This window comes from Dromiciops gliroides, chromosome 3, assembly GCF_019393635.1.
Source record: "Dromiciops gliroides isolate mDroGli1 chromosome 3, mDroGli1.pri, whole genome shotgun sequence".
Classification (NCBI taxonomy): Eukaryota; Metazoa; Chordata; class Mammalia; order Microbiotheria; family Microbiotheriidae; genus Dromiciops; species Dromiciops gliroides.
The window spans coordinates 312,600,162-312,626,666 of record NC_057863.1 but is presented as its reverse complement, the minus strand read 5'-3'; the positions used below and the strand labels follow the sequence as shown (position 1 = coordinate 312,626,666).

Genomic DNA, 26,505 nt, shown 5'->3' with positions numbered 1-26,505 from the left:
CAGAATGTAAAGAAAAACAACTTTGAAAGACTTAAGTATTGTATTCAATACAGTGACCAATCAGTTTCAGAGTACTAATAATGAAATACTGTTTACCTCCCTACAGGGGTAATGGACCTAAGGTGTAGAATGAGACATAAGTTTTTGGACATAGCCAATGTGTTGATTTGTTTTGCTTGATTGTGCTTATTTTGTTACAAAGATTGTGTTTTGTTGTACATTTTTTTTTTCCTGGGCAATGGGGGTTAAGTGACTTGCCCAGGGTCACACAGCTAGTAAGTCAAGTGTCTGAGGCCGGATTTGAACTCAGGTACTCCTGAATCCAAGGCCGTTGCTTTATCCACTGCGCCACCTAGCCGCCTCCTGTACATTTTTTTTTTAATTGGGAGAAAAAAAGGAGAGAATTTCCAATAACGCTGCAAAAGAAAAGAAAGAAAGCCTTTTTTTAGCACAAAAAAAAGGTAACAAAAGGAAGTTCATAGGGAAACAGGCAAATTTTGAAATTTAAATGTTGTTTTTTTAAAAAGCAAGATGAACATAATAGAGATTAGTAGTTTCACATAAAAAAGAAAAGAATATCAAATGTATAGCTAACATGCCCTGTCCTTCATCAGCCATGAGATCTACTTTTACATGGTAATAAAACTTAATTTCTTCATAAAAATAAATAAGAATAATTGAACTAGATTTGACTGTTTCCTCTTGGTTTCAGTGGAATTTTGTAAATACCACATAAAAAGTTAAACAGGCATATAATAAATACCACATAAAAAGTTAAACATGGGTATATGATATTAAGTTTCATCTTCATCAAAAGTTAGCGTAACTTTGGTCCAAATTTTTTTCTTCAAAAGTAGATTATTTAAAGTAATCAGTTATTCTATTTTTCAGGTCTTTTCTAATGGTCACCTGGGAAGTGAAGAATATGATGTCCCTCCCCGGCTTTCCCCTCCTCTTCCAACTACATCGTTCCTCTCTAACCTAAAGTAAGTTGTGTTGAAATTTGGGACTCACTTGTTAAAATGGAAACTGTTAGAAGTTGCCTTTCCACAAAGTGACTTTAGTATAAATAGCCAAGGAGTAACAGAAAAGTCTTACAATCCAGTTATAAGTGTCCAGTGCTAAAGATTCAGATTGCTCTGACTTCTTTAATGCAAAACAAATCATCAAGTTTGCCTTGCATTTGGTAGAGAATGGGAGGCATATGTTCTAAAGCAAGGTAATGGTAATGAAAACTATATTTTATGAAGATTTTTTTATTCTCTAATTCACTGGTTTCATACATGCACATTTTAATGAAACTTGAACTTTTTTGATAAAAATAATCTTTCTAAAACACAGCTTTCAATACTATTCAGTGAAATTAATGAGATTGTCATAATTAGAGTCTGTACTTTTAGCACTCTGCTTATTAAATCTCTGTTGGGAAGTGAAGTAAAACCCCTAGGTGTGTGGGTCGTTTCATTTTTATTGAACTAGAATTATCTGGTTTGTAGATAAGTGAAATAAGAATTAGCAAAGTTCTAATGAAATTTATTTCATTGGCAATTTCCTAACACATAAAATTTTCAGTGAATCTAAAACTGTCCAAGTGGATACATTTTTCCATTACCTCTTATTTTCCCCCAGAAGCAAAATGAAATTGTATTGATTAAATAGAGGAGAGTTTTAACACTGTATTTTCAACACATTGAATTTTACTTTTTCCTGTAATGAATATTCACTATAATCTTTTTTATAGTAATACCAATTATAATTGGAGGTTTGGTAAATTGACTTGTACATATCATAATTGTAGACTCCAGTACAGTTTTCCATATTTTAATATTTACCCACATAATTTCTCTTCTCCTGGTGAAAATAGTAATGTTAGCTTTTAATGGCTCAAGTATTCTATGTACTGAGATAGCAAAGTGGCATAACAGAGAAATCATTAAATAGGAAGGTAGGATGAACCTGGATCCCAATCATAGAATTTTAGATTCTAGAAGATATTGTAGGGATCATATGCTCTTGACCCATCATTTTCCAGATTAGGAAGAAGAGCCCCGCAAAGAAGAGTGACTTTCCCAAGGTTGTAATTATCCAATGGTTACTACCTGGAATTCAAACCTAGGTGCTTAGGATTCCAAGTCCAATACAGCACAAATGCAATAAACATTTATTAAGCACCTAGTATGTGTCAGGCTCTGTCCTAAAAGAACAAGACAATCCCTGCCCTCAATGATCTTATGGTCTAATGATGGAAAACAACACAGAAAAGGAAGCTTGAAAGGAGGGAAGGAAGTGGAAAACATTTAACAATAGTGCAGTCAAAGCCAAGTAGTATAATCTTTGGAAGAGAAGCCTTGTCTGGGCTTCTGAGCTCTATTTAAATGGGGACTTTGAGAGGATTTTTTCCCCCTAAACTCCAATAAGAAGGGCAAAGACAGCTGAGAATCTTGATGAAGTGTAAATAACAAAGCTGATGAAATCACTATGAGGATGAGTTTCCTGGTGATGAGTTCTTCCTCGAGGAAAAGTCCAGAGCTCTTTTCCCTACGCTTGGCCCAACTCTGTCACGAAATATGTGACTTTGGACAAGTCAGATCAGTTCTGTGTGTCTCAGTCTTGCCATATATAAAAATGAGGCTAGACAGGATAATTTCATGGATCCTTGTAAGCTGTAAAAATCTTTAATCCCTGGATGCTTCTCATGGACCTATGTGGTTTCCCTTTCAGTTAGCAGACTTTTTTGCTTCCCTATAAGTACTCTTAAAACCTTTCCCCTACATTGCTTTTGGGCTCTCAGTGCAAGATTTTCTGTCTATAGAAGAATAAGAACAATTGCAAGATCTAGGTTCTACTCAAACTTTTGCTGGTACTTACTGTAAAATGTTGAAAAAGTTGCATAACTTCTCTGGGATTCAGTTCCCTCATATAGAAAAAGAGGTTGGACCTCAAAAGAGGTTGACCTGTAAAATCCTTTCAAGATAATCTCTCAATATAATTTATTTATCTTGGAATTTAATGTAATTTTGTTATTGAATGTTGATGATTTTTTTTAGTTCATATTAGCTTTATTGGCTTCTTTTTCAGCCTGTTGAAATTATTTTTCATACTTAGGCATGAGTATTTAATATTGAATAAAAAGCTAACACTTCCCCTTTCTAACTCCCTCCCTCCCCATATACATACCACATGAATGTATACATACATATATACACAACATATATTAGAGATATATACATACATATATGTGTGTATATCAGGGTATATAGGTGGTGCAGTAGATAGAGTGCTGGGCCTGAGTTCAAATCAAAGACATTATTACTAAGGTCATGGCTAAATAACAAATAACTAAGAAATAGGCTCTAAAATACATAATGTTATATTTATCTGATGATTACCAAATAGATTCCCCCTACTCCACATTCCAGTCTCCCCCTGGAGTCCTTTGTGTTCTTTGTAGCCCAGTTCCTCTCTTGACCTCTTGTCTCATATCAGCAACTACCAATTGCATTTTTTTCCAACTGGAAATTTTACAAACTTCTAAAACTGAATCTGACCAAAACAGAAAATAAAATGCCTCCTTTTTTTAACCTCTTTTTAAAAAATTAATAAAGTATTTTATTTTTTTCCCGTTACATGTAAAGATAGTTCTCAACTTTTGTTTATACAAGCTTTCCAATTTCAGATTTTTTCCCTCCCTCCCCCCTCCCCTAGACAGCAGGTAATCTGATATAGGTTTTATATGTGTGTGTGTGTGTGTGTGTGTGTGTGTGTATACACATATACATATACACATAATAACATTAAACATATTTCTGCATTAGTCATGTTATAAGAGAAAAATCAGAGCAATGACGAAAAACCTCAAAATAGAAAAACATCAGCACCAAAAACAAAAGAAATAGTATGGTTCATTCAGCATCTATACTCCACAGTTCTTTTTTTTTTTCCCCTGGATTTGGAGATCCTCTTCTATCATGAGTTCCCTGGAACTCTTCTGTACCATTGCATTGGTGAGAAGAATATAGTGCATCACAGTAGATCAACACTCAATGTTGATGATACTGTGTACAATGTTCTTCTGGTTCTGCTCATCTCACTCATCATCAGCCCACACAAGACCCTCCAGGTTTCTCTGAACTCCTCCTGCTCATCATTTCTTATAGCACAATAGTATTCCATTGTATTCATATACCACAACTTGTCCAGCCATTCCCCAATTGATAGGCATCCCCTCAACTTCCAATTCCTTTCCACCACATAAAGAGCAGCTATAAATATTTTTGTACATGTGGGTCCCTTTCCCCTTTCCATGATTTCTTTGGGAAAAAGACCCAAAAGTGGTATTGCTGGGTCAAAGGGTATGCACAGCTTTATCGCCCTTTGGGCATAATTCCAAATTGCTCTCCAGAATGGTTGGAATGAATTCCTCTTGTCTACCCCACCCCACCAACTCATCTCTTTTCCAGACATATTTTTGTCTAGGACAGGACATTTTTTCTGGCAATACAGATTCAAAACCATTGTTTCACCCCATAACCAATCAGTTGCCAAGTCATATATGTCCTCCTTCTCCAACATCTCTCAGTTAGCCCCTTCTTTCTCCTCACACGGCCACCGTCATTTAGCCCAAATTGCACTTTGCTGTGGTGATTGTCAGAAGCCTCTGTTCCTAGTCATTTCACTACAAAACTGTCATTATTTGTAAAACATAGGTCGTTCTTGTTCAGGAAGTTTCCGTGACTCCCTATTATCTCTATGATCAAATACAAACTCTCCATTTGGCATTTGAACCCCTTGACAACCTGGCTCTAGCCTACTTCTAGGATTATTAAACATTACTCCCCTTCATGCATGAATTCCCTATTCTAGCCAAATGGATCTAATTGCTATTCTCTATACATGAGATTCCGTCTCAGTACTTTTGTTTTTCCATACCAATAATGCATTTCCTTTCCACTTATGCCTGTTAAAAGTCCCTAGCTTCTTTTAAAGTTCAGCTCAAAGGCAGTCTGCTATATCTTTCATCTCCAACCCTGAAATGGCTGGTTTTTGTTTTTTTCTTTTAAATTTCTTCATTTATGTACAAGTTTACCTCCAGTTGAATATAAGTTTCTCATGGGCAGGAACTGTTCCATTTAAAAAATATATATATATGTATATATATGTATATATATATATATATATATATTTATCCCTAGTTCCTACTGCCACAGTTAGAATACATTAGGTTCTTAATAAATGCTTGTTAAATGAATACTCTTCTGCATATAGATGTCACTATCAGAAATTACCACTTATTGTTAGAAGAAATTCACAGCAGTGGTCAAGTTCATAGGGAAAAAAAAAACCATTTTGAGGAATTAGAGGGGAAGACAGTTGGTACAAGATGTCATCAAATATTATAAAATTACATACATATGAGAACATGTTTAATATCTCTTCTATGATAATAAATAACCATGGCTATCTTTTCCATTTCTTAGATTCTATGATTTATAACCATAGAAACCTGAACAAGAATTTTAATATTACTTGTTGCTTCATTATTTAGCTTGAGACATGGGGAGATGTTTGTATCAACTTAAAAGGAAAACAAACAAAAGAACAAAAAAAATAATCATTTTCAAAATGAATAGATCTGTTGCTTCATACTGTCATAAGGGCAACCCTGGCTACTTAGCTAACAATAATAAACTTGTGTCTTTCTCCTGAGTTTCCAAACCATCCTCTAATTGTTTGATTTCCCTAAAGGATAAAGAGAACTTTTGATTCTTTTGAGCAGTAGTCTTCAAAGTAGGGACTGGAACCTTGCAATGATGATGGGGGCCTGACTTGACCCCAAAGGAAATGTGATCCACAGCAGAGAAGCTGGGAAGGCAGATTACATCTACCCACACTTTAGCTCACCACTTTGAAACTTGTCTGCAACAACTACATCTTCACTTATTCTCCAACACTGCCCCATTCAGTATCCTCCCTCTTCTGTGTAAACTCCCAACCTTAGCTGGGGGCTGACCCCTCAGGATAGTTATCATAATGTAAACTATCTGCTAACTGAGTGTGTAGGTTCCTGTGGGAAAATTCTTCCCCCATGCCTTTCCCTTGGTTCATCTCATAGCTGAAACAAGTTCCTTGTAGAGCAGGGCTTCTTAAAGTTTTTCCACTTGCAACCCCTTTTTGCCTAAGAAATTTTTACACAACTCTAGGTATAAAGGTATATAAAATAAGTATACAAATCAAACATTTACTGCCAAATTTTTCGCTGCTCTCACATTCAGTTATATGACTCCATATGGGGTCATGACCCACGGTTTAAGAAGCTAGGCTGAAGAGGATGGGTTCTGAGTTTGAGAGCAATAAACAGGGAATAAGAGCCACACCCCTACCCTTTTTTCATTCATGCTCAGACAGTGGATGTGGCACAGGATGAGCAGGTGTGGGTGGCTAAGGACTTGCTCTGCATATAACATTAGAATTTCTTTTTCCCCAAAACCCCACTTCATCTGCCAGACTTCCCTTTTAGTGTCAAGGGCACCCACATCCTTCTCATAATACAGGTTTTCACCACCTCATTGTCATTTTTGACTCGTAGTTTTCTCTCACTCCAAGCGCACATATTCTTTCTGGTGATAAACCCTGTCACTTCTGCCTCCACATCTCTCCTGTTTTTCTCCATCTTTCTTCTCACACTGCCACCGCCCTAGCTCAGGCCTTTATCACCTGGGAGATGCCAGCATCCCTATGCCTGATGTGCAGGTTTGACCATTTCATATTCTTCTTCCTCCTTTATAGTTTCCAGTAGTTCCTTATTATCCCTCGATTCAATATTATTTTATCTTTATCTCATCCATTTTCAGTCTCAGGTTTAAAAAAAATATTTATACTTAAGTAATTAGCAGTACAGTAGTACATATATTTGGGCAGGTGGGGCTCATTAACCTTGGCAGGCAACCCGCCTAGGGGAAGGAAACCCTGATTTTAAACCTCCCCTGCCTTGTGGCTATACCCATATATGGGAAAGGCTTCCGGAGTTAACCCCGAGGAAAAATCAGGAGTCGGAGTCCCTTAGGCAGTTGGATGTTGGACATCACATCCCTCTGGCAACTCCTGCGGCGGCACTGGTGCCAAACTGTATTAGCTCTGCCTCTCCTTTGGATCCACCAATGTGGCAGAGAGGGAAAACCTGCTGCATGGGCAACAGCTTGTTTTCCATATTGATCCACCCAGGCCAGTGCCCTGGAGAGGACACTCCAGCTACTCCTCATGGGGTAGATATAACACGGGATGTGGCAGTTACTGGTTATAAGTCACTCAGGAGCTGTGGCTCCCGTATTGGACTGCACAGCCACACTGTGGCCTTTGGCTCTTCAAGGCGCTGATCCATGGTCATCTGCAACTGGTGGAGGCCTACCAGTACATATAAAAATAACTATTCACATGTTGAGTGTATGCTCAAAAAATTTTATTGATAAGACTTTGTGATCAAAAAATTTATAAATCACAGCTATAGAGCAGAAGAATCAACAAGGAAATAAAATAGCAACATAAAGGGCAAATGACTAATAACATTTATGTTTTACTATTTGTTTCATGCATATATACATGTATATTTACACATGTATAAAAATTTACACACACATAAAAAGCATCTACAGATGCTTTTGGAATTCAGTAACCTGTACAGTTACCTGATGTGTTTATTTAAATAAACTGTTTCATTGTCATCTGCAATATAAAGCAGATGAAATTGTCTCAAATTTTGTACTAAGACTGTTTCGGTCAAATTATAAGAAATAAGTTTAAGATAAATGTAAGAGAATGTGGGGGAAAATAACTAAAGGGAAATTACATGGTGTTATACAAAGTGAAATATATACATATATGTATGTTGTGCGTAAAACCTACACACATACTCTTATTTATTTATTCACCTACTCCTTTCCCCTGAAGTTTCCCTTTCCATCTACTAATTAATTTTATATTAATTCTTGTATATGAGCTAATTCCCCCAACATTTTTTCCCTTGCTTTTTTCCTAACCTCTATGATTCTCCTTTATTTTAAGGTAATATGCAGTTTTTATTTTAAAGGGAAAGATCCTTAGGAGAAAGCTTTTAGTTTCACATAAGCGAGAATGTATGTGATAAATAGTGCCAGCAGATCACTTATTCACCTTATCCAGCATGTTCAATTTTTCCTTAAATTCTTTCTTACATTGATTGTGGAGTGCTGTGACTTGTGTGCATTTGCTTTTGAACTGAAGGAAACACAGACTGTTCAACAATCACTCCTATTCTTAAATTAATGAAATTAGGTACAAAGAGCTGATCCATTTTCTTGCCAAAGAAGGATTATTTTAAGAGATTTTTTCTAGTATTTTCTTTGTCTTGCTAATATCCAGAACTCAGGTATGCAGAGTATTGTCACTGACCACATTAATAGCATTAATGTATGTCAATAACACACAACAAATATATGCATGCCATTTTCTGTTCATGTAGAATTTTATTTAATTATTAATGTTTCTGTTGCTCTATAGAGTTATAAATTCTTTGCCTTTTAGGGAAACAGGATAGCTGGAAGATGATTTGGAAGCAAAGGGCACTAATGCTTTAATGTTAAGTGCTAGGTAGAGCCAGGTCATCCTTAGAACCAATATGAAGTACTGAGGCCAGTAAACTTGATGCCAACAAAATATGTTTTTGCTCTTTATTTTTCTATTTTGCCACAAATATCTCTTCACTGCTTGAGTCTAAATAACAATGCAACAGAATACCAGGGGACTCTCTCTTTTTTCTTTTTTTTTTTTTGGCAGGGCAATGAAGTTTAAGTGACTTGCCCAGGGTCACACAACTAGCCAGGGGACTCTTTATTCAGATTACTATAGCCAAAGATTAAGAAACTTGAGTTCAAAGGAACCTTGGAAGCCATCTAGTCCAACCCATACCCCTTGATGACATATCTGACAATACCCATCCATTCTGAGCCTGAACTACCACTAGTAATTACCAGTTGACTACTTACTAAGGGCATCTGTTCCATTTGGGGCACTTCTAATTGTCAGTGAAATTTTCCTTATCTCAGATTGATATCTGTTCCACTCTTTGTTTCCAGCTGTGCCCTCTAAGACCAAATAAAATACTTTCTTCTTTCTTATACAATACAGTCTTTCTAGTATTGAAAGAAACATCCTTATATGTCTTCTCTGCTTTAATTATCTTCAGTTCCTTTAGCTAGTCCTTGTGTTCTTTTTTCCAGTCTCTACCATAATCATTGTCTTCCACTAGACGTGGAGTTTCTCCCAGTACTTCAGATGTGGTCAATCAAGGCCAAATACAGTGAGACGCTCATCGACTTTATTCAGAACACTGCTTCTGTTAGTGTAAGGATTTTATTAGACTCATCATTCTTGTCTGGTGAAACGTTTTTGGAAAACCTTAATTCTGTCATACAGTATGTTGGCTATTCCTCTCAGCTTTATTTTATCCACGAACTTGATAAGTACCTCATCTCTTCCATTATCTGGGTTATTTTAATCCTTCCTGAATAGAACAAAGAACCTAGGAACAACCTGAGAAATATTTTAAATAATATATATCCTATATACTTCCTTTCTCTGAAACAAATTATATAAATAGCAAAGTAGAAAAAATAAAATTATATTTATTAATGGAATGGAATTATCACCTGAAGTTATTTTCCACAAATCAAATCACAGCCATTATTCCAAATTAATTCACAGTCTAACTCTTATACATTTTAATACTCCCTTCTCCTTTCTACATGTGAAGAACTGAATCTTTATCCTCTTTTCCCCATGAATTGTTCATTTTCCCATTGTAGGGAAAACTGTAGGGCTAGGCAAAAGGCTGTGAATGAGATCTGGAGGTGTAGCACATCTACATTTTGTTAAAAGTGAAAATGTTCATATTTCTATTCCCACATCCCTATGGAATTACACATTCACTGTGAAATCAGTGAACTGAACAGTGGCATAATTGCTTTACTCTTCAAGCACCCGATAAGTAAATTCAACAGTGTTTTGTGGTGAACCGTTCCAGAAAGTTTGCTCAACAGTTATTGGAAATTGCATCTTCCATAGGAGGAGGATAAATGCCCTGGTCTCTGATCTGCATCATTCCAGGCCAAATAGCTTTAAGTGTTAGAAGGTGTGATACTATAGAGAGTTGATTTGTTTGGTTTTTTGCTTGTTTTTTTGCCCCCGATAGTTTTAGGGTTTTTTCAACTATATATTAGTAACACATATCTACTTTTCTTGGAATCATAGAACTTCCCCCTCCTCTCCTGCCTTTTCCCCTCCTTTTATCTTAATTTCATCTTGATATTTTTGGAAGAAAATAGGCTTGTATGGTAAAAGTCCAACTGTCCTCTCATACATAGACCTATATCACTTTCTGGAATGAGGATTCTTGTGGTAGAAAATGTGCCAAACTGATCATTATGGCATCTGGATTTTGAACCCTTATTCTTACCTTAGCTGGACTACTGTATTATTAAGATAATCACTTATTCTCTCCAGACCTCAATTTATTCACCCATAATGTAAGGAGTTTGGACTGGGATCCTTCAAATTGAAGGTTTATTGTTTCAAAAAGTGCTCTTTTGAAATTGGTATCCTGGGGCAGCTAAGTGGCACAGTGAATAAAGCAGTGGCCCTAGATTCAGGAGGACCTGAGTTCAAATCCAGCCTCAAACACTTGACACTTACTAGCTGTGTGACCCTGGGCAAGTCACTTAACCTTCATTGCCTCACAGGAAGGAAGGAAGGAAGGAAGGAAGGAAGGAAGGAAGGAAGGAAGGAAGGAAGGAAGGAAGGAAGGAAGGAAGGAAGGAAGGAAGGAAGGAAGGAAATTGGTATCCTATATATTACAAAAAATCTGAAGTGTGGGGATAGCTGATCCTAAAGATTCAATTCCATTAATAAAAATTACCTTCTGACATGAACATCTGAGGAGAGATTTATCTATAAACGATGGGTAAAATTTGCTTGGATAATATAGCCTTCAACTCCTTTGTAACATGGCATAGTAGAAAGAGAATGAGATTTTTAATCAGAGGCCCCTGGAATTGAATCTAAGTTCTTAAAATTACTAGTCATTTCACCTAAGTTTTCTCTTCTTTAAAATAGGGATAATTGGGGCAGCTAGGTGGCGCAGTGGATAGAGCACCGGCTCTGGATTCAGGAGGACCTGAGTTCAAATCCAGCCTCAGACACTTAACACTTACTAGCTGTGTGACCCTGGGCAAGTCACTTAACCCCAATTGCCTCCCTAAAAAAAATTAAATAAATAAATAAAATAAATAAAATAAAATAAAATAAAATAGGGATAATACTACTTGCCCAACTACTACATAGAGTATTTATAAAGAAAGTGTTTTGTAAGCCATAAACCACTAATAAATATGAATTATTTTCTACTTCTATGGGTTATGGAAAATTCAATAAGTTCTTCATCCTTTGAGACTAGTAATGTAAGGTTTCTTATAATTAGAAAAATAAGGATCTTCCATGGTATTGTAACAGAGATGCAGTAGATTCTATTATGAAACAATGCTAAAAGGAGAGAACAATAACTTCAGGTAACACATCGTTAAATATTTCCATTATGGAAAGGTTTAATAAAGATTTAAGTAAATTAGTGGGGTGTCCCACATTTAGAGTTCACCTGAGTGAAAGATCACTTTTCTTTTTCTTAATCTGGAATAGTTTGTGGGAAAGGATAGTTTTATTTAGGAGCTGGTTGAACGAGAGGAGAGAACACTGATTGGCAAGCGGGAGCGGAGATGGTGTTTCAAGGACATTATAGAGGTTAATTCAAGTGTAAGCTGAAGAAAGCACCAACCAAAGTTTATGTAGCACAGCAGATGAAGATAAAATATTCAGTAGCTAAATCCAGTTTGAGAATTGAACCTATCATATGTAAGAATTTATTGAAGTCATAATACCAAAAGAAAAAAATCTATTTTTTCCCATGAAGTCTACCTGGTTTTTGTGCATGTATTCAGGTTTAATATGGTACAGATTTATTCTCTTTGTCATTTGTGGTTCATATCCAGTCAGAATATAGTTGGAAGGGCACTCTTCATGATGTTTTTCACAATGCTATGTATCCTTTGAACACTTAATAAATGTTTGAAGACTATGAGAAGAATATCAAATCATGGCTTAAAACTGCAGGATGGGTTCTTAGTCAACTTTAACTGGGAACCAGCCAAATCTCATTAATTCTACTTTGCTAACCTGCTGACCCAACAGCTTTTCATAAACCAAAATCAGTGGTTGAAAATTGGCCTATGGAAAAAAATTAACATTTATCCACTACTAAAAATAAGTTAACACATGAATAAATGATGAATAATCCTAAACTTAATTATTTCTTTTACCACAAGTTATATTTAAGACCTGAATTGCGTGTCAGGAATGAAGTGATTTAAGAGAGAGAGAAGAAAAAAAGGTGTTTCTGTGTGGACACTTTAGGGGGAAAAAATGCAGTCATTTATAACAACTTGGAGCTGTTTTGATAGTGGATGTAAAAGTGTTATGATTTAGAGCTCTTGAAAAATTTGTGTCAATCCTAGCTTATTCATTTTATTGTATAAACTAATCTACTTCCATGGTATTTGTTTTTAATAATTATTTGTATATCGAATGAGAAATATTCTTTATTAATAGTCTATTAAGTCAGAACTTCTATGTTGACATTATTAAACACATTATACCATATTAAAATTCTTTAATCTTCTAAGTAATATCTTGCACATATGTATATTTTGTCCCTTAGAGAAGTTCACACTTGAAATATATTACTATAAGAAAAAACAAATTTGGTTAGCATAATCCTTATTAAATATCTATCATTGAGAGTTTCAACTTTTTTCTCTCTATCATATTTTTTTTAAATGTGGTACTAGTTAGTAATCATGGGACTGAGCTCTAAACACCACAATATCAGAAAGGTACACAGAAGAGAAACTATAAGAGAGAGTAAGGGAATAAACATTTACATAGCACATCTAAGTGCCAGGCAATGAGCTAAGTTCTCTATTACATATATTATCTCATTTGATGCTCACAATAACACTGTAATGTGGGTGTCTGTCATATTGTATAAAAGACAGTTGAAGAACTATCATCTTTAATTTATAAATTTAGTTCTTTGGAATTACTTTGAAATGATGTATTTTAGAATCTTATAGCCCTATAAAGTGAAAGGTGAACTTTGCTTTTCATTCTTTCATTCATTTACCAAACATTTATCAAATAGGTTTATCTATGTCCAGAACAGTATGTTAGATACTATGGGGGGTAGTAACAATTCATATTACTATGGTGATTTAAGGCTTATGCAGTGTTTTCCTAATAACAGCACTGCAAATATTAATATCTCAGTTTTACAGACAAGAAGGTTGGGGCTTAGGAAGCTTAAGTGAGTTGTTCATGGCCGTATAGCTACAAGGTATAAAAAATTAAAGGCTGGATATGAACTCAGTTCTTCTATAAATAAGAAGAAATACTACCTGCTCTCATAGTCCTTAGACCATGTGTGTGAGAGAGAAAATGTATAATAAGAAAACTACAAAATGATATATTTTTAATTGATTATTCCTAGTTGGAGGTATCAAGGATATTGTTGGAAGAGATGGCATTTTTAGCTGGGCCTTGAAGGGATTGGTGTGATATGGGTAGATGGAATTGAAGAAGGCTCAGCAGAAGGTAGTACATGAACAAGAAATCATAGAGCACGTTGAGGGAAATGGAGCTAGTCTGAATTGGCAGGAGGATAAAATGTATGAAGTTGGCATAAGGAAATAATAGACTGCAAAGGCACATTGGAATCAAATCAAATAATGGTTGAATACCAATCCCAAAGAAGGTGGACTTTAATTTGTTAAGGAATGGGAAACCATTGAAGGATATTTGGAAAAGGGTATGCATATCATGACCAGAGCTAGGCCCAAAAAAAGATTAATGTAGCAGTCTTAGAGAGGTCTGCGAAAAGTTCAGAATTTAGATAAAATAGAGCCTGTTCCTACATAGAGCTTCTGGACTATTAGAGAGATCTGACATTTGTGTGTATGTGGGGGTGGGGGTGGGGAAAGTGATATATGATAACTGTTTAGGGAGAGAGAGCTGCAAGTACCTGGCTTTATGAAATCTGAGTTACTATCAAATCAGGCAAGGTTCCATGATTGTAAGCAGTATTCGACTTGGCTTGTAAATGATGGTTAGAAATTCAGTAAGCAGTTTTAACCCATGTCTCGGGTGACTTAGCATTAAGGAAAGAGTCATTGGAAGCTAGGGAGACCAATTGCAGTAGATTTGAGGTATTGAAATACTGAACAAGGGTTGTAGCAGTGTGTTTAGAGCAGGAGGGAAATAAAGGAGACATCACAAAAATAGAAATAGTTGGACTGGATTGTAAGAATAAGAGGGAACCTGGGGGGCAGCTAGGTGGCGCAGTGGATAGAGCACCGGCCCTGGATTCAGGAGGACCTGAGTTCAAATGCGGCCTTAAACACTTGACCCTGGGAAATCACCTAACTCTCATTGCCCCACAAGAAAAAGAAAAGGAAAGAAAGAAAAAAGGAAGGAAGGAAGGAAGGGAGGGAGGGAGGGAGGGGGAGAGAGAGAGAGAGAGAGAGAGAGAGAGAGAGAGAGAGAGAGAGAGAGAGAGAGAAAATGTTGAGAAAGATATCCAGGTAGAAATATCCTTAAAAGAGCTGTAGGACTGATCTGAAACTCAGGAAAAAGATAATGATTGGATATATGAATTGATTTAGTGATCATCTCCATAGATGGGAAGGGTGGGTTAAGTTGTGGGAATAAATGAGATTGCTAAAATAGGGATTGTAAAGAGAAAAATGTCTAGCAAGCCAAGAACAGAACCTAGAAAAAGGGGGTGGGGTAGAGGGGGAATGAAGAGGGAAAGAGGTAAAAGGAGAACCAGAAAACACAATCTTCTGGAGTCTGAGGGAGTAAAGAACATAAAAGGGGGATCTAGGCCAGTAACAATATATAATGTCATAAATGTCGTCCTGTTCTTAAGGAAACAATTGCCATCTTTGAAAGTAAACCCTTTATATACTTTTTCTACCTTAGTCTTTTCTGAGTTTTGACATGGTAGTGCAGTGTGTATTTGGTTGAAAAGTAATTTGCTTTATATAAACTTGAAGTATTTTTATAGTAATTCAATATGAATAGAAGATGAATTAGGATAAGACTATATTCTCCACTGAGGTTATAAGGGGCAGAGTACTTCCCAGCCTCAAAGTAAGCAGGTTCACACAAGCTAAGTTACTGGACCCCATTGTTATGGTTTGGGGTCAGCTAGGTAAAAGTACCTATATAGAAACATTGCTTTAAGAAAGGGCGTTTGTATACAACTTCCTCTCATTCCTTCCTTCTCCTCTTCAAGATGTCATTACAGATTTAACTTTGAATTCATTCAATCCTTCAACTATATTTTTGGTAGCAAACTTGGATTTGCCTTCATGTATCAGTGTCGGCATTTTTTAAATTGATTATCAGTGTTAGATAAGGAACGGAGAGTTCACAGCTAGTTGTTTTAAAAACTGGTACTAAACATCTTCAAGGGGTACTAAGACTATGCCTTTACAGCACTTATCAGAACTATTTCCTTTAGCTGTCTGAACTTTATGGATTAAAGTATGTGGATCTAGTCCTCCAAAATTTAACTCCCTTCTTAAAAAATATATCTGTAAGTTGAAGGGTGTTGGATTAGATAACCTCTGAGGTCCCTTATAACTCAAAATACTCTTAGGTGAATGATCTGTCTCCATTCTATAGCTCAATATTTTTTTATCTTTTCATTACTTATTAACATGAAATCAAAGGGGAGGGGAAGTTATTTCAGTCTATAAACTGCTATATTTAGAGAAGACCTCTTGCTCCCTCTACAGAAGGTGGTTGAAAATTGCAGACTTTCTAGAATATAAAAGTAGACACATAAATCATTCATTTTAAGCTAATTTTTCCATTTTTTACTTTATCATCTTATGTTCTGGTTATGTTTCAGTTATTTTATTAATTTCTATTCATTTCTCTTAGCCAAATAAATTGAAGAGTTAAACAATGATCTGTTATACTTTGTCAGATAATGGAAATGAGAACCTCAAGTAAAGTTCTCCCTTTCTCTGCTGCTCTAAATGGTTTCAGTTCATGTTTCATGCTTAACTCAAAAAGAGATTACTTCATAATTACAGATATATAGAAAAGAAAAGAAAATGTCCTTAAACTAAACTGGCCATTCCCTAACCATGGAAAGTACCAATTATCCTGAGACATTGGCTCTTTTATAAAGACTTTTTAAAAAATCAAGTTGAAAATTGGCTTATTTTTTTTGTTATTTTATTTACTCATTTCAAGTTAAAAGATCACCTTGTCACTGAATATTTTGTTGAAGTTGCCTGGGAAAATTTATGCACCTTTCCTTATAACAGCAAGATTTTTTTTTTGTTTGATTTGACAGCACCTAGTTCTCCTTATTCTTCCATTTAAAATTATAAACATAAAGATGCTTTTCCCCTCATCTATTGAATCTTGGCCAAAAGAATGAAAAATCTGATTCATTTACATTAATTTTAAGAAGCAGCTCCTCTGATGTTATCCTGTAATTGAAAGATGAATGACTGACAGAGTATTTTATGTGATTTGCATATATCACATCAAATTTGACGATGCTGAAAAGTCAAGCAAATTCTAGACGAGAATTTTTGTTTTTAATAGGTGTCCTATTCCTTTAACAAATAGTCTGTCGGAAAAAATAAAAGAAAACCTAGAGGAAGAGGATGATGACTACAAGATTCCTTCATCCCATCCTGTATCCCTGAGCTCACAACCACCTCACTGTCATAGCATAAAGCCTCCTGTACGGTAAGAATATAGGCAACATTTATTAACTTAAATCTTCATAGACATTACTTCTTTTGTTCCTGATTCTATGTGGTTTAATCATTTACATTTAATTAGAAACAGTTGAATTCTTGGGCTAATTTGTATCCTCCCTTATGCTTCCTATTTTCTACCCTTATTCCAGAGTGAACTTAAAAGATGCGAACTTCTCATTAATCAGGAAGCCATTACACTAAATTAGTTAACTGGTGGGTATAATGGAACATTTTGTTCCACGAAAAAAATAGCTCCTACTTTAATATGATTCTGCTCATGTAGGATACGTGCAATTTCAGTAAACTATTTCAGTGCTTGGGATTTGTTCTGCATACCTTCCTCCGCAAGAAGAATGAGTATCTATAGAAACTTTGAAATGGTATAAAGAAAGTCATTATGCAAATTCGCCTTAACATTATCCTTATTATATATTGGAGAATTTTTATATTCATGTCTTTTCACTTATGAACATAGCTGCCTCTATTCAGATTTTGAATAAATGAAACTAAATCATCTCAAAAGTGTCTCCCTTTGCTGTTCACAATACTGGATCACTATCCCTACATCCCTACAGTTTGCATTAGCTAAAATTTCATCAGGCTTACTGAGATCAGATACTGACATTATGATTCAAATTTTTTTTTCTTTATTCCCACTGAAATTATGTTATCCTTAGCTTTTGGAGTAGCAGCTACTTTTAGAGTTCAAAAGTCATTGAGAATATGAAGAGTTTAGATAAGGATTCCCTGAGACTTTAATATCTTCAGGTTGGAAGAAGAAACTGAATTCAAAAAGTGAATTCATTAATAAGGCTTAGCCTAATTGTTGTCTTCAGTTCCATCTAGTTTTATCTGCCTATGTGCATAAAAGATCAGGTGGGGTAGGTTTTTTTTATTATTTTTTGTTTTTGTTTTTCTTGTGGACACTTGATTTACCTCCCTTACACTTTTTTTTTTGGTGAGGCAATTGGGGTTAAGTGACTTCCCCAGGGTCACACAACTAGTAAGTGTCAAGTGTCTGAAGTCGGGTTTGAATTCAGGTCCTTCTGACTCCAGGGCTGGTGCTCTATCCAGTGTGCCACCTAGCTGCCCTCCTCGTTTTCAAATTGTACAAAGTTTTATTGCCATTTTTTTTTAGAATAAGAGAAGAAAAAAAAAAGGGATTCAAAATGAGCAAGCCTTTGTCTTGGTGACTTGGGAGGTAGTTTTAAATAATTAAGTGAAATGCAACTTCTGAACACAGAATATCAACAGCCTGGTGGCCTGAAGCATTGTGTGATGCTAATTCGTTTTGTTTAGGACCTTTACTGACAAAGCACTTAGTGGCTTTGTGAAGAAGAAGAATTTCTGTAATTAAAAAAAGTGAGCCTCAAAATGAGCAAGAGATTATTATTAATTTATATTCCTCTCGCTCTTAAAAATTTGTATTACATTTGAGCACTCTCCTCCCTCCCTCCCTTTTTTTTTCTTTTGGTAATTTGTTGTGGCTAGACAAAGAGGACCTTGGGCAAATCACTTCAACTCTCCTGACCTATGTCCTCCTCATCTATTAGATGAAGGGTTTGGACCAGCTCTAAATCTGTGATCCTAGGAGTCTCAGTTGTTCCACAGCTGAAAATAATGGTATATTTTTATACTTTAAATGAGAGTAAGTTTTCTTGAACTCTTTATTAGTAGGTTTTACAGATCCTAAAGATTAAATTGTGGCCACTATTATCCTTTTTGTACTATTGGGCATTCCAACAAAATATCGTGAGCCCCTAGCTGTCAGGGACTGTGTCTTTTGCCTCTTTTTGTATTCCCAGCACTTAGCTCAGCACCTGGTACATTGTAGATGCTTAATGAACATTTATCAGCTGACCAAATAATAATGTAATTCTGCCAGAGTTTAGTCGTTGTAAATATCCACTGATCACTTCACACTTTCAGATTTGGGAAAGGAAGTCTTTTCTATATACATAAAATAAACTTACCCTCATGACAGAATTCTTGCTATTTAGGATCCTGTGTGCTGGAAGGGATCAAAGAAGTCATCTACTCCAGCCCCACCTTCTCCACTCCCCTCTCCCCTTTTTAACAGATAAAAACAAAAACAAAACAAACAAAAAAAACCTGAGAACTAGGGAAGCTAAGTGATTTGTCCAAGGTCACACAGGTAGTAAATATCAAAAGAAGAATAATTTGTCAGTATGTAGAGAAAGGGAAATATTAAGTGAAGAATGCAATTGTACTTCACAAAAAGTCCATCATTACTCATGAAAATTCAGTACCTGTTAAAATCAGAGATTGAGTAATTTAAAACAAACCATTTTCTTACCTTCTAAAGGAAATAAACTGCCAGAGTCAACTGAATACATTTCTGGCAGATAACTTGTTTTGTTCTAATTATTGAAATTTCCACCTTTTCTGAAAATATTTTTTGGTTCATGTTTGTTCTAAGAATCAGCTCAGTTTTCCTTAAAGAGAATTTGTGACATCTTCTATAGAATTCATTGTTCTTCAATTTTACCAGAAGGGCAGTGGACTTTGATATCAGTATGTAAGATTCATAACAGTTAGCATATAGTGTTGAATAGTACTTTGGCACTACTTTCTAGAAATTATTTAGAGCCCCCTTAAAATAAGTTATCAGTGCCTCACATTTACTAAAACCACATTGTAATAGGCTATGATACTCAAGATCCAGATCCTCTTAGAAGCCTGTTTGCAGAAAATTTAAGAGACATTTATGGAATTCTCATATTTTATCAAATACTATTTGGAACAAGTTAGTGCTGCTTTCCTTTAGGGGGCAGCTAGGTGGCTCAGTGGATAAAGCACCGGCCCTGGATTCAGGAGGACCTGAGTTCAAATCCAGCCTCAGACACTTGACACTTACTAGCTGTGACCCTGGGCAAGTCACTTAACCCTTATTGCCCCACAAAAATAAAATCAATAAAATAAAATGCTATAATGAAATAAGTTAGTGCTAATAAATTTAGAGATATTTTCATTGGGGTCCACCACTGCTAATCATATTTGTTATAACGTGATCGAACCTTTACACATAACTGTAACAAGTACCTCGTGGAAAGAAAAAAAAATAAAACAACCTGGAGACAAAATATTACATTTCATTTATTCATCCTTCCCCAATTTCCTGAGATACTTTCAGTTCCTTAGCCTGTTTTTACCATTTGTATTATGATATTTGTCCCTGTTGGTATTAACTGATTGAGCAGAAGTGTAACCATTAATGGAGTCTTTAAGATCTGCTTATAAATCTTAAAAGTTTAGAGTTTTCTTTTTTGAATGACTCCTGAGTAGTCATGTTTAATGGAAAAGAGCATGTGCATTGGATCTTGGAAATCTGCATTAAAATTTTGACTCTCCTATCTCTTGCCTTTGTACCCTTGGACAAGCTATAAATTCCTCAGACCTCAGTTTCTCAAGCACGGCCCATACACTGTTACTTTTTTCTACTGCTGTAGACAGTCATTGGCCAAATCTTGTCAATTTACCTCTGCAACATCTCTCCTGTTTATCCCCTTCTTTTTCCTCACACAAAATGCTCTCTCCCAGAATGCTGGGAAAGCCTCTTAAGTGGTCTCCCTATGTCCTCTCCCCTCAACAATCCATCTTCCATACACATGCTGAAGAAGCTTAGGAGCTTCCCGTTGCCTGTAGCATAAAATAGAAATTCTCTTTGATTTTTGAAGCCGTGGCTCCAACTGATCTTTCCAGATTTATACCCATTACTCCACCTCATGTGCCCTACATATAGCCAAACTGACATACTTGACATTCTCCACGTACAACAGTCAATCTCCCACCTCCATACCTTTAAATAGGCTATCCTCAGTACCTGCTATCTTCTTCTTTGTCTCTGCCTCTTAGAAACCCTTAGATCCCAACAAATCTTACCAATGAGCTCACAGTCGTTAATACTCATCCTTCCCCCTTTACTTTGAATTTACTTATCAATGTAAATATTGTTTCTTCCTAGGAGAAGAATATAAGCACTTTGAGGAAAAGGGCTGGATTGTTTTCATGTTGGATTTTTTTTATTCCCAGCACCTAGCACAACCTAGCATGTAGTAAGCACTTTAGTAAATGCTTATTGACTTGAATCATTTGTGTGATATATTTATTCCTTTCTACATCTTTGTCTCATCTCATTGGCTAGGTCTGTGACTAATATTTGAGAATCTGAATTTATAATGGAAACTAGTTTCTTTTCATTTTGGAAAAAAAAAAGGTTTACATTGTAGGAAAAAACCCAAAATGTATGTGATAATCAATAAACATTTCTTAACCTCCTACCAGGTACCAGGCTCCTTTTTTTTAACTGTCAATCAAAAATTTATTATTATTAACCTGTTAAAATTTTTGGTTAGGATACAATTTTATCTGTCTGCTCTTTTTTAGTACTTAAGAAATATAGGGGGGGGGGCGGCTAGGTGGCGCAGTGGATAAAACACCCACCCTGGATTCAGGAGTTCCTGAGTTCAAATCCAGCCTTAGACACTTACTGGCTGTGTGACCCTGGGCAAGTCACTTAACCCCCATTGCCCTGCAAAAAAAAAAAAAAAAGAAAGAAAGAAAAAAAAAAGAAATATAGCAGATTTCTAGAGAATTATGTGGTTTATTGATAATTATTATTGCATAAGTTCTTTTCCATAGCCATTGCAATCCTTTCAGTGAAGGAGTACACACTAACTTGTAAAATACCCCTTTTTTTTCACAACTTTTTTTACCTTTGCCTTTTAGGACATGTAAAGTATCTTCAGGTTTATTTCCCTTTTCTTTTCATAGGGAAATAGTTAATCTTTCCTCTCAAATTTTGTTATAGAATGTTTCACTGGGGTTGTCCTTCCTTCATCCCCCTCACCTTAAATAAATTTAAAATTAGATGTGGTTATAGTCAAATAAGCCATGTCTTTTTTTTCCCTCTGCCTACAGGTCATGTGAGAATGGTCAGTGTATAATGAATGGAATACATGGTACCTCATCAGAGCTGAAGAAATCAAATCCCCCTGAATTAGGTCTATATATAAAGGGTGGGTACATGAAAATTCCCTATTTATATTTATCATCTTAATGATAGAATTGAAAGGCAAAATTGTTTCAATTTATTGTACTAAAAACACACTAAGATTCTGTGTTATCCTCTAGGAGATGTTTTTGATTCAGCTATTGTTCCAGCGCCATTACCACCAGCCAGACCTCCATCCCGGGACAATCCAAAGCTTGATTCTTCACTCAACAGGACGCCTTCTGATTATGATCTTCTCATCCCACCATTAGGTTGAAGACTTTTTTATAAAACAAAATGCATTTTTAAACACATAGCATCTTTTCAGCATTTCGAGTTAGACATACCAAAAGCTAGAATGGTACTAATCACTCTCATTTCCTTGGAAGGTTGATAGGATTTATAGGTGATGGTGACTTTCAGGCTCTCATAGCCACAGCTACCGATGAACAATCACATTGAATGTTTAGACAGACAGCCATTAGGCAGGGGGAAAAAATAAATACTAATTTCTCTTGGGGTCATGAGAAATTTCATATTTCTCATGTAACATGAGAAATATATCTTTAAAATATAATATAATTAACATGATATTTTATGTTTCTTTGCAGTTTGTGCAAAATGCATATGTAAAACATGATACATAGGGTTTTTGTTACACTTATTTCTGTAATGGTATAATGTAAATAACTATGATATATTAAAACTAATCAGATGTTAATATGCAGCTGATATTTACTTTAGTGAGCTCTTTATTGGCCTTAATGGATACCATAATAAATAGTTTCCTTAATTGTGTAGAATTCTTAAAAGGTCAGATGCCTTACATCCCTAGGAATAGGAATATGGGATAGACCTGTGATTTCATTGATCCAGGGGGTCCCAGGAATGAAATTCATTCTACCAATGAAAGTTGACACTTTCTTGGCAATTTAAAATCTTAGTCACCTAGAGCTCAGAGAGATTAAGGTGAGTTGATGCAGGTCACATAAGCAGTATGTCTCATGTGGGACTTGAATTCAGCCCTCCCTGGCTACAGGACCCAATTTTCTATCCATTATACTAGATTGACTCTGTGATTTCTTTCCCTACAACTTTAATGATTGGTTAAATTATGTAAAATACATAAACTTCAGATCTCTTGTTGCAGATTAGAAACTGAGTTGCACATGCATCCAAAAGAGTAGTGAAACTAGCACTCTAGGCAGCTAAGTATCATGGTAGATATAAAGCTAGGCTTGGAGTTAGGAATATCTGAATTCAAATCTGGTGTCAGACACCTACTAGCTCTGAAACCCTGGGCAAGTCATTTAACCTCTGTCTGCCTCAGTTTCCTCAACTGTAAAATCGAGATGATGATCATAGCACCTACCTCCCAGGGTTGGTGGGGCAATCAAATGAGATAATATTTGTAAAGCACCTAATTAGCACAGGACCTGGCACGGAGTAGGTCCTTCCCCTCCTAGAGCTAGCACACAGCAGGTGCTTAATAAATACCCTGTGACAGTGGGCAAATCAGTTATTCCTTTGGTGTCTGAGTCTGTAAAAAAGGAATAATGATTCTTCCTAGAGCCTAACTCACAGAGTTGTTGACAGGACAGATGACTTCATACCTAGGAGATCATTTTGAGCTCTTTGGAAAGCTCTCTGTAAATAGAAGATACAACTGTCTCTTTTTTTTGTTTTGTTTTGTTTTGTTTTGTTTTTTGCGGGGCAATGGGGGTTAAGTGACTTGCCCAGGGTCACACAGCTAGTAGGTGTTAACTGTCTGAGGCCGGATTTGAACTCAGGTACTCCTGAATCCAGGGCCAGCGCTTTAACCCCTGCGCCATCTAGCTGCCCCTTCAACTGTCTCTTAACATGAGGGTGTTCCTTGTTTCAACATCAGTGTTATAGAATTTGTCAAGGAACCATGTTAATACATAAGCATAATTTTTCATATACACACATATAATTTTAAACTTTCAGTTAGGGAAATTTTTAATCTTTGCCTTTGTTGCTGCTACTTCCCTGGCAAATGAGCTTAAAGGCAGTGACAAGTACAGAAGTAAGAGAGACATTTAAAAAATAAAGTTATGTTCATTAGAGCAGGACTAGGTCTGAGAATCAGTAGTCATTAGCGGGGGTATTTCAAGCAGAAGCAATCCTGAACAAGTTGACCAAGATGTTACTCAATAAGAAATAGTGAATAGAGCACAGGATGTCGAGTCAGGAACACCTGTTTGAATTCTGCCTCAGACACTTACTAGGTGTATGACAATGGGAGAGTCACTTAACCTCTCTGGATGTCAGTTTCCTTAACTATAAAGTGAAGTGGTTGGATTCAACCTCTGTGGCCCCTTTGAACTCTAGGTCTGTGCTCCTGTGAGATACAGCTACAGCAAAAGAGAAAGTAACTAGGGGGTAGCTAGGTGACACAGTGAATAAAGCACTGGCCCTGGATTCAGGAGGACCTGAGTTCAAATCCAGCCTCAGACACTAGCTGTGTGACCCTGGGCAAGTCACTTAACTCTCATTGCCACACACACACACAAAAAAAGAAAGAAAATAACAAAATCATCAGTTCCCTATTTGAGTCTTTTTTGTTGTTCTTCTGTACTCATTTACTCCTTCAGAAAGAAGCAGATCTGCGAACCTTTGGAAGCCTTTCCTTTGTATCAGAAATGTATATCTAGATGGACATATATCTGTATCCATGGATATAGATATGTAGCTAGATTTTCATATTGAACAGTATTTATGATTGATGGAAATGAACCTCCAATTTTGCAATGGAGAAAACAGTATTCCCATTCACTGGGGCCCCACAGTAACACAAGTCTTCACGGCCTGAAATTTGGTATAATTCAAAACTGCTGAAGCCCAGTCATACATGTACAAAGAGAATGTTACACTAATCTGGTGCCACAATATGGTCCTGTGCAATGTTATCAAGTGGATAATGTTTTATCAAACTTCCATTATAAATTCTTATATGTATTACCTCGACTAAGGGATTCAATATTTCACTGGTATGAGTCCTTCCATCAATGTATGTTGTCACCTTCTGTTCATTACAAGACAGTGTTGATAAGTTATTTTGATTAAACAAAAATCATTAGCAATTGTCCACCTCTAAGGAGATGAACCATTTCAAACATCCCTGAGCTGGTCCCCAGATGACCCACATTCTGTATCCTGATGATGATAGATCAGTACTGGAAAGTCTTTCCTACTTTTTGCTCACTGGGTCATCTCCATGCCAAGATTAAGTATTGGAGCAGGGTTTGGTGTAGAACATCTACATTTATAAATTTAGCTATAATAGAAAGTTATATCTACATCTCTGTATATGATTTTGTATATTTATATAAAAATAAAATCACTTATAAAGGCTCATTTGTACATGCTTTTTACAAAAGTGTAATAAAGTATATGTATGCATTTATATGTTTTATGTATAGTTACATCTGTACATATAGATGTAGCTATATAAAATATTTTTTTACTAGTTTGCCTAGATGAAGACACATGGGAACATTATTTCTTTAAAAATGTGTTGGGTTTTTTTCTTAAAACAAAGTCACTGATTAGATAAATTTGCAGTTTTTGCAGTATGCCAGTATGTTATTATGATTCCTGGAGCCACATAAAAGAAAATGGCTCCAAAACGGAATTGCTCTTTGGTTAAGAAACTGACCATGTCAGTAGCATGTATCCTGATTTTAGGATATATCTCCTGGAGTATTTTGGCTGTAATTTGAGTAAAATAAAGCAATCAGCCTATAAAGATGGAATCCCATTAAGTTAACTCAAAGGGATGGTTGACATTCTTTTGCTATATTAAATAGCTACTCTAGGGGATGGAACAGCAGTGGCAGCAGTAAATCGGGGAGAGAGGCATTTTTGTCACCCAGATTTTTGTGGTAGAGGGAATTTAGTTGTAATAAGTTTGTTCTATTTTGTTTTTTCATATTTTAAAATTTGTATCTATATTCTATAAATTGCACAAGCTGAAAAATTACATAAACTGCAAAAATTCACCAGAGAAATGAAAAGAACATATTGGAATTAAAGGTCAGTCACTTTGTGTGTGTGAGTTTTGCACACATACATGCCCACACAGTTCCTGGACAAGCAATCAGATTTAAAGATTCCATTATCAGAATCAGTGAACTGCTAGATATATCTTGGAAATGAGAAACTGTAAGCAGCAAGAGAAAATCAATTGTAACTTTTGCTTGATACCATGTTTTTCTTAATAAAGTTGGGCTTATGGTACTGACTTTTCTCTGAATACAGGTGAAGATGCTTTTGATGTCCTCCCTCCTTCCCTTCCACCACCCCCACCTCCTGCCAGACATAGTCTCATTGAACATACAAAACCTCCTGGCTCTGGGAGCCGGCCATCCTCAGGACATGACCTCTTTCTTCCTCCTTCAGGTAAGAGTAAAAGTCAAATCCAAGTCTTTAACTGAGGGAGAAACAAACATTAACAATTTGCTTGCCTCTAGCTAACTATCAGAAAAATTTAAGAGTTTGCTTTTTGAAACAAAAGAAACTGAAAAATAATGGAAAGAGACAAGAAAT

General features: G+C 35.9%; 1 protein-coding gene across 3 annotated transcripts in view; it reads left to right on the top strand.

The window, feature by feature from the left end:
- The window catches only part of CBLB (Cbl proto-oncogene B), a 244,236-nt gene that overhangs the window by 192,515 nt on the left and 25,216 nt on the right, over window positions 1–26,505 (top strand). Inside the window, exons 13-17 of one of the 3 annotated variants that reach the window (XM_043997229.1) lie at window positions 892–986; window positions 16,786–16,908; window positions 21,864–21,961; window positions 22,077–22,208; window positions 26,218–26,358. In XM_043997229.1, coding sequence (XP_043853164.1) covers window positions 892–986; window positions 16,786–16,908; window positions 21,864–21,961; window positions 22,077–22,208; window positions 26,218–26,358 — 589 coding nt within the window. Of the gene's footprint in view, window positions 1–891; window positions 987–16,761; window positions 16,909–21,863; window positions 21,962–22,076; window positions 22,209–26,217; window positions 26,359–26,505 lie in introns of all 3 variants that reach the window. The other 2 variants (XM_043997228.1, XM_043997230.1) reach the window with 2 other exon arrangements.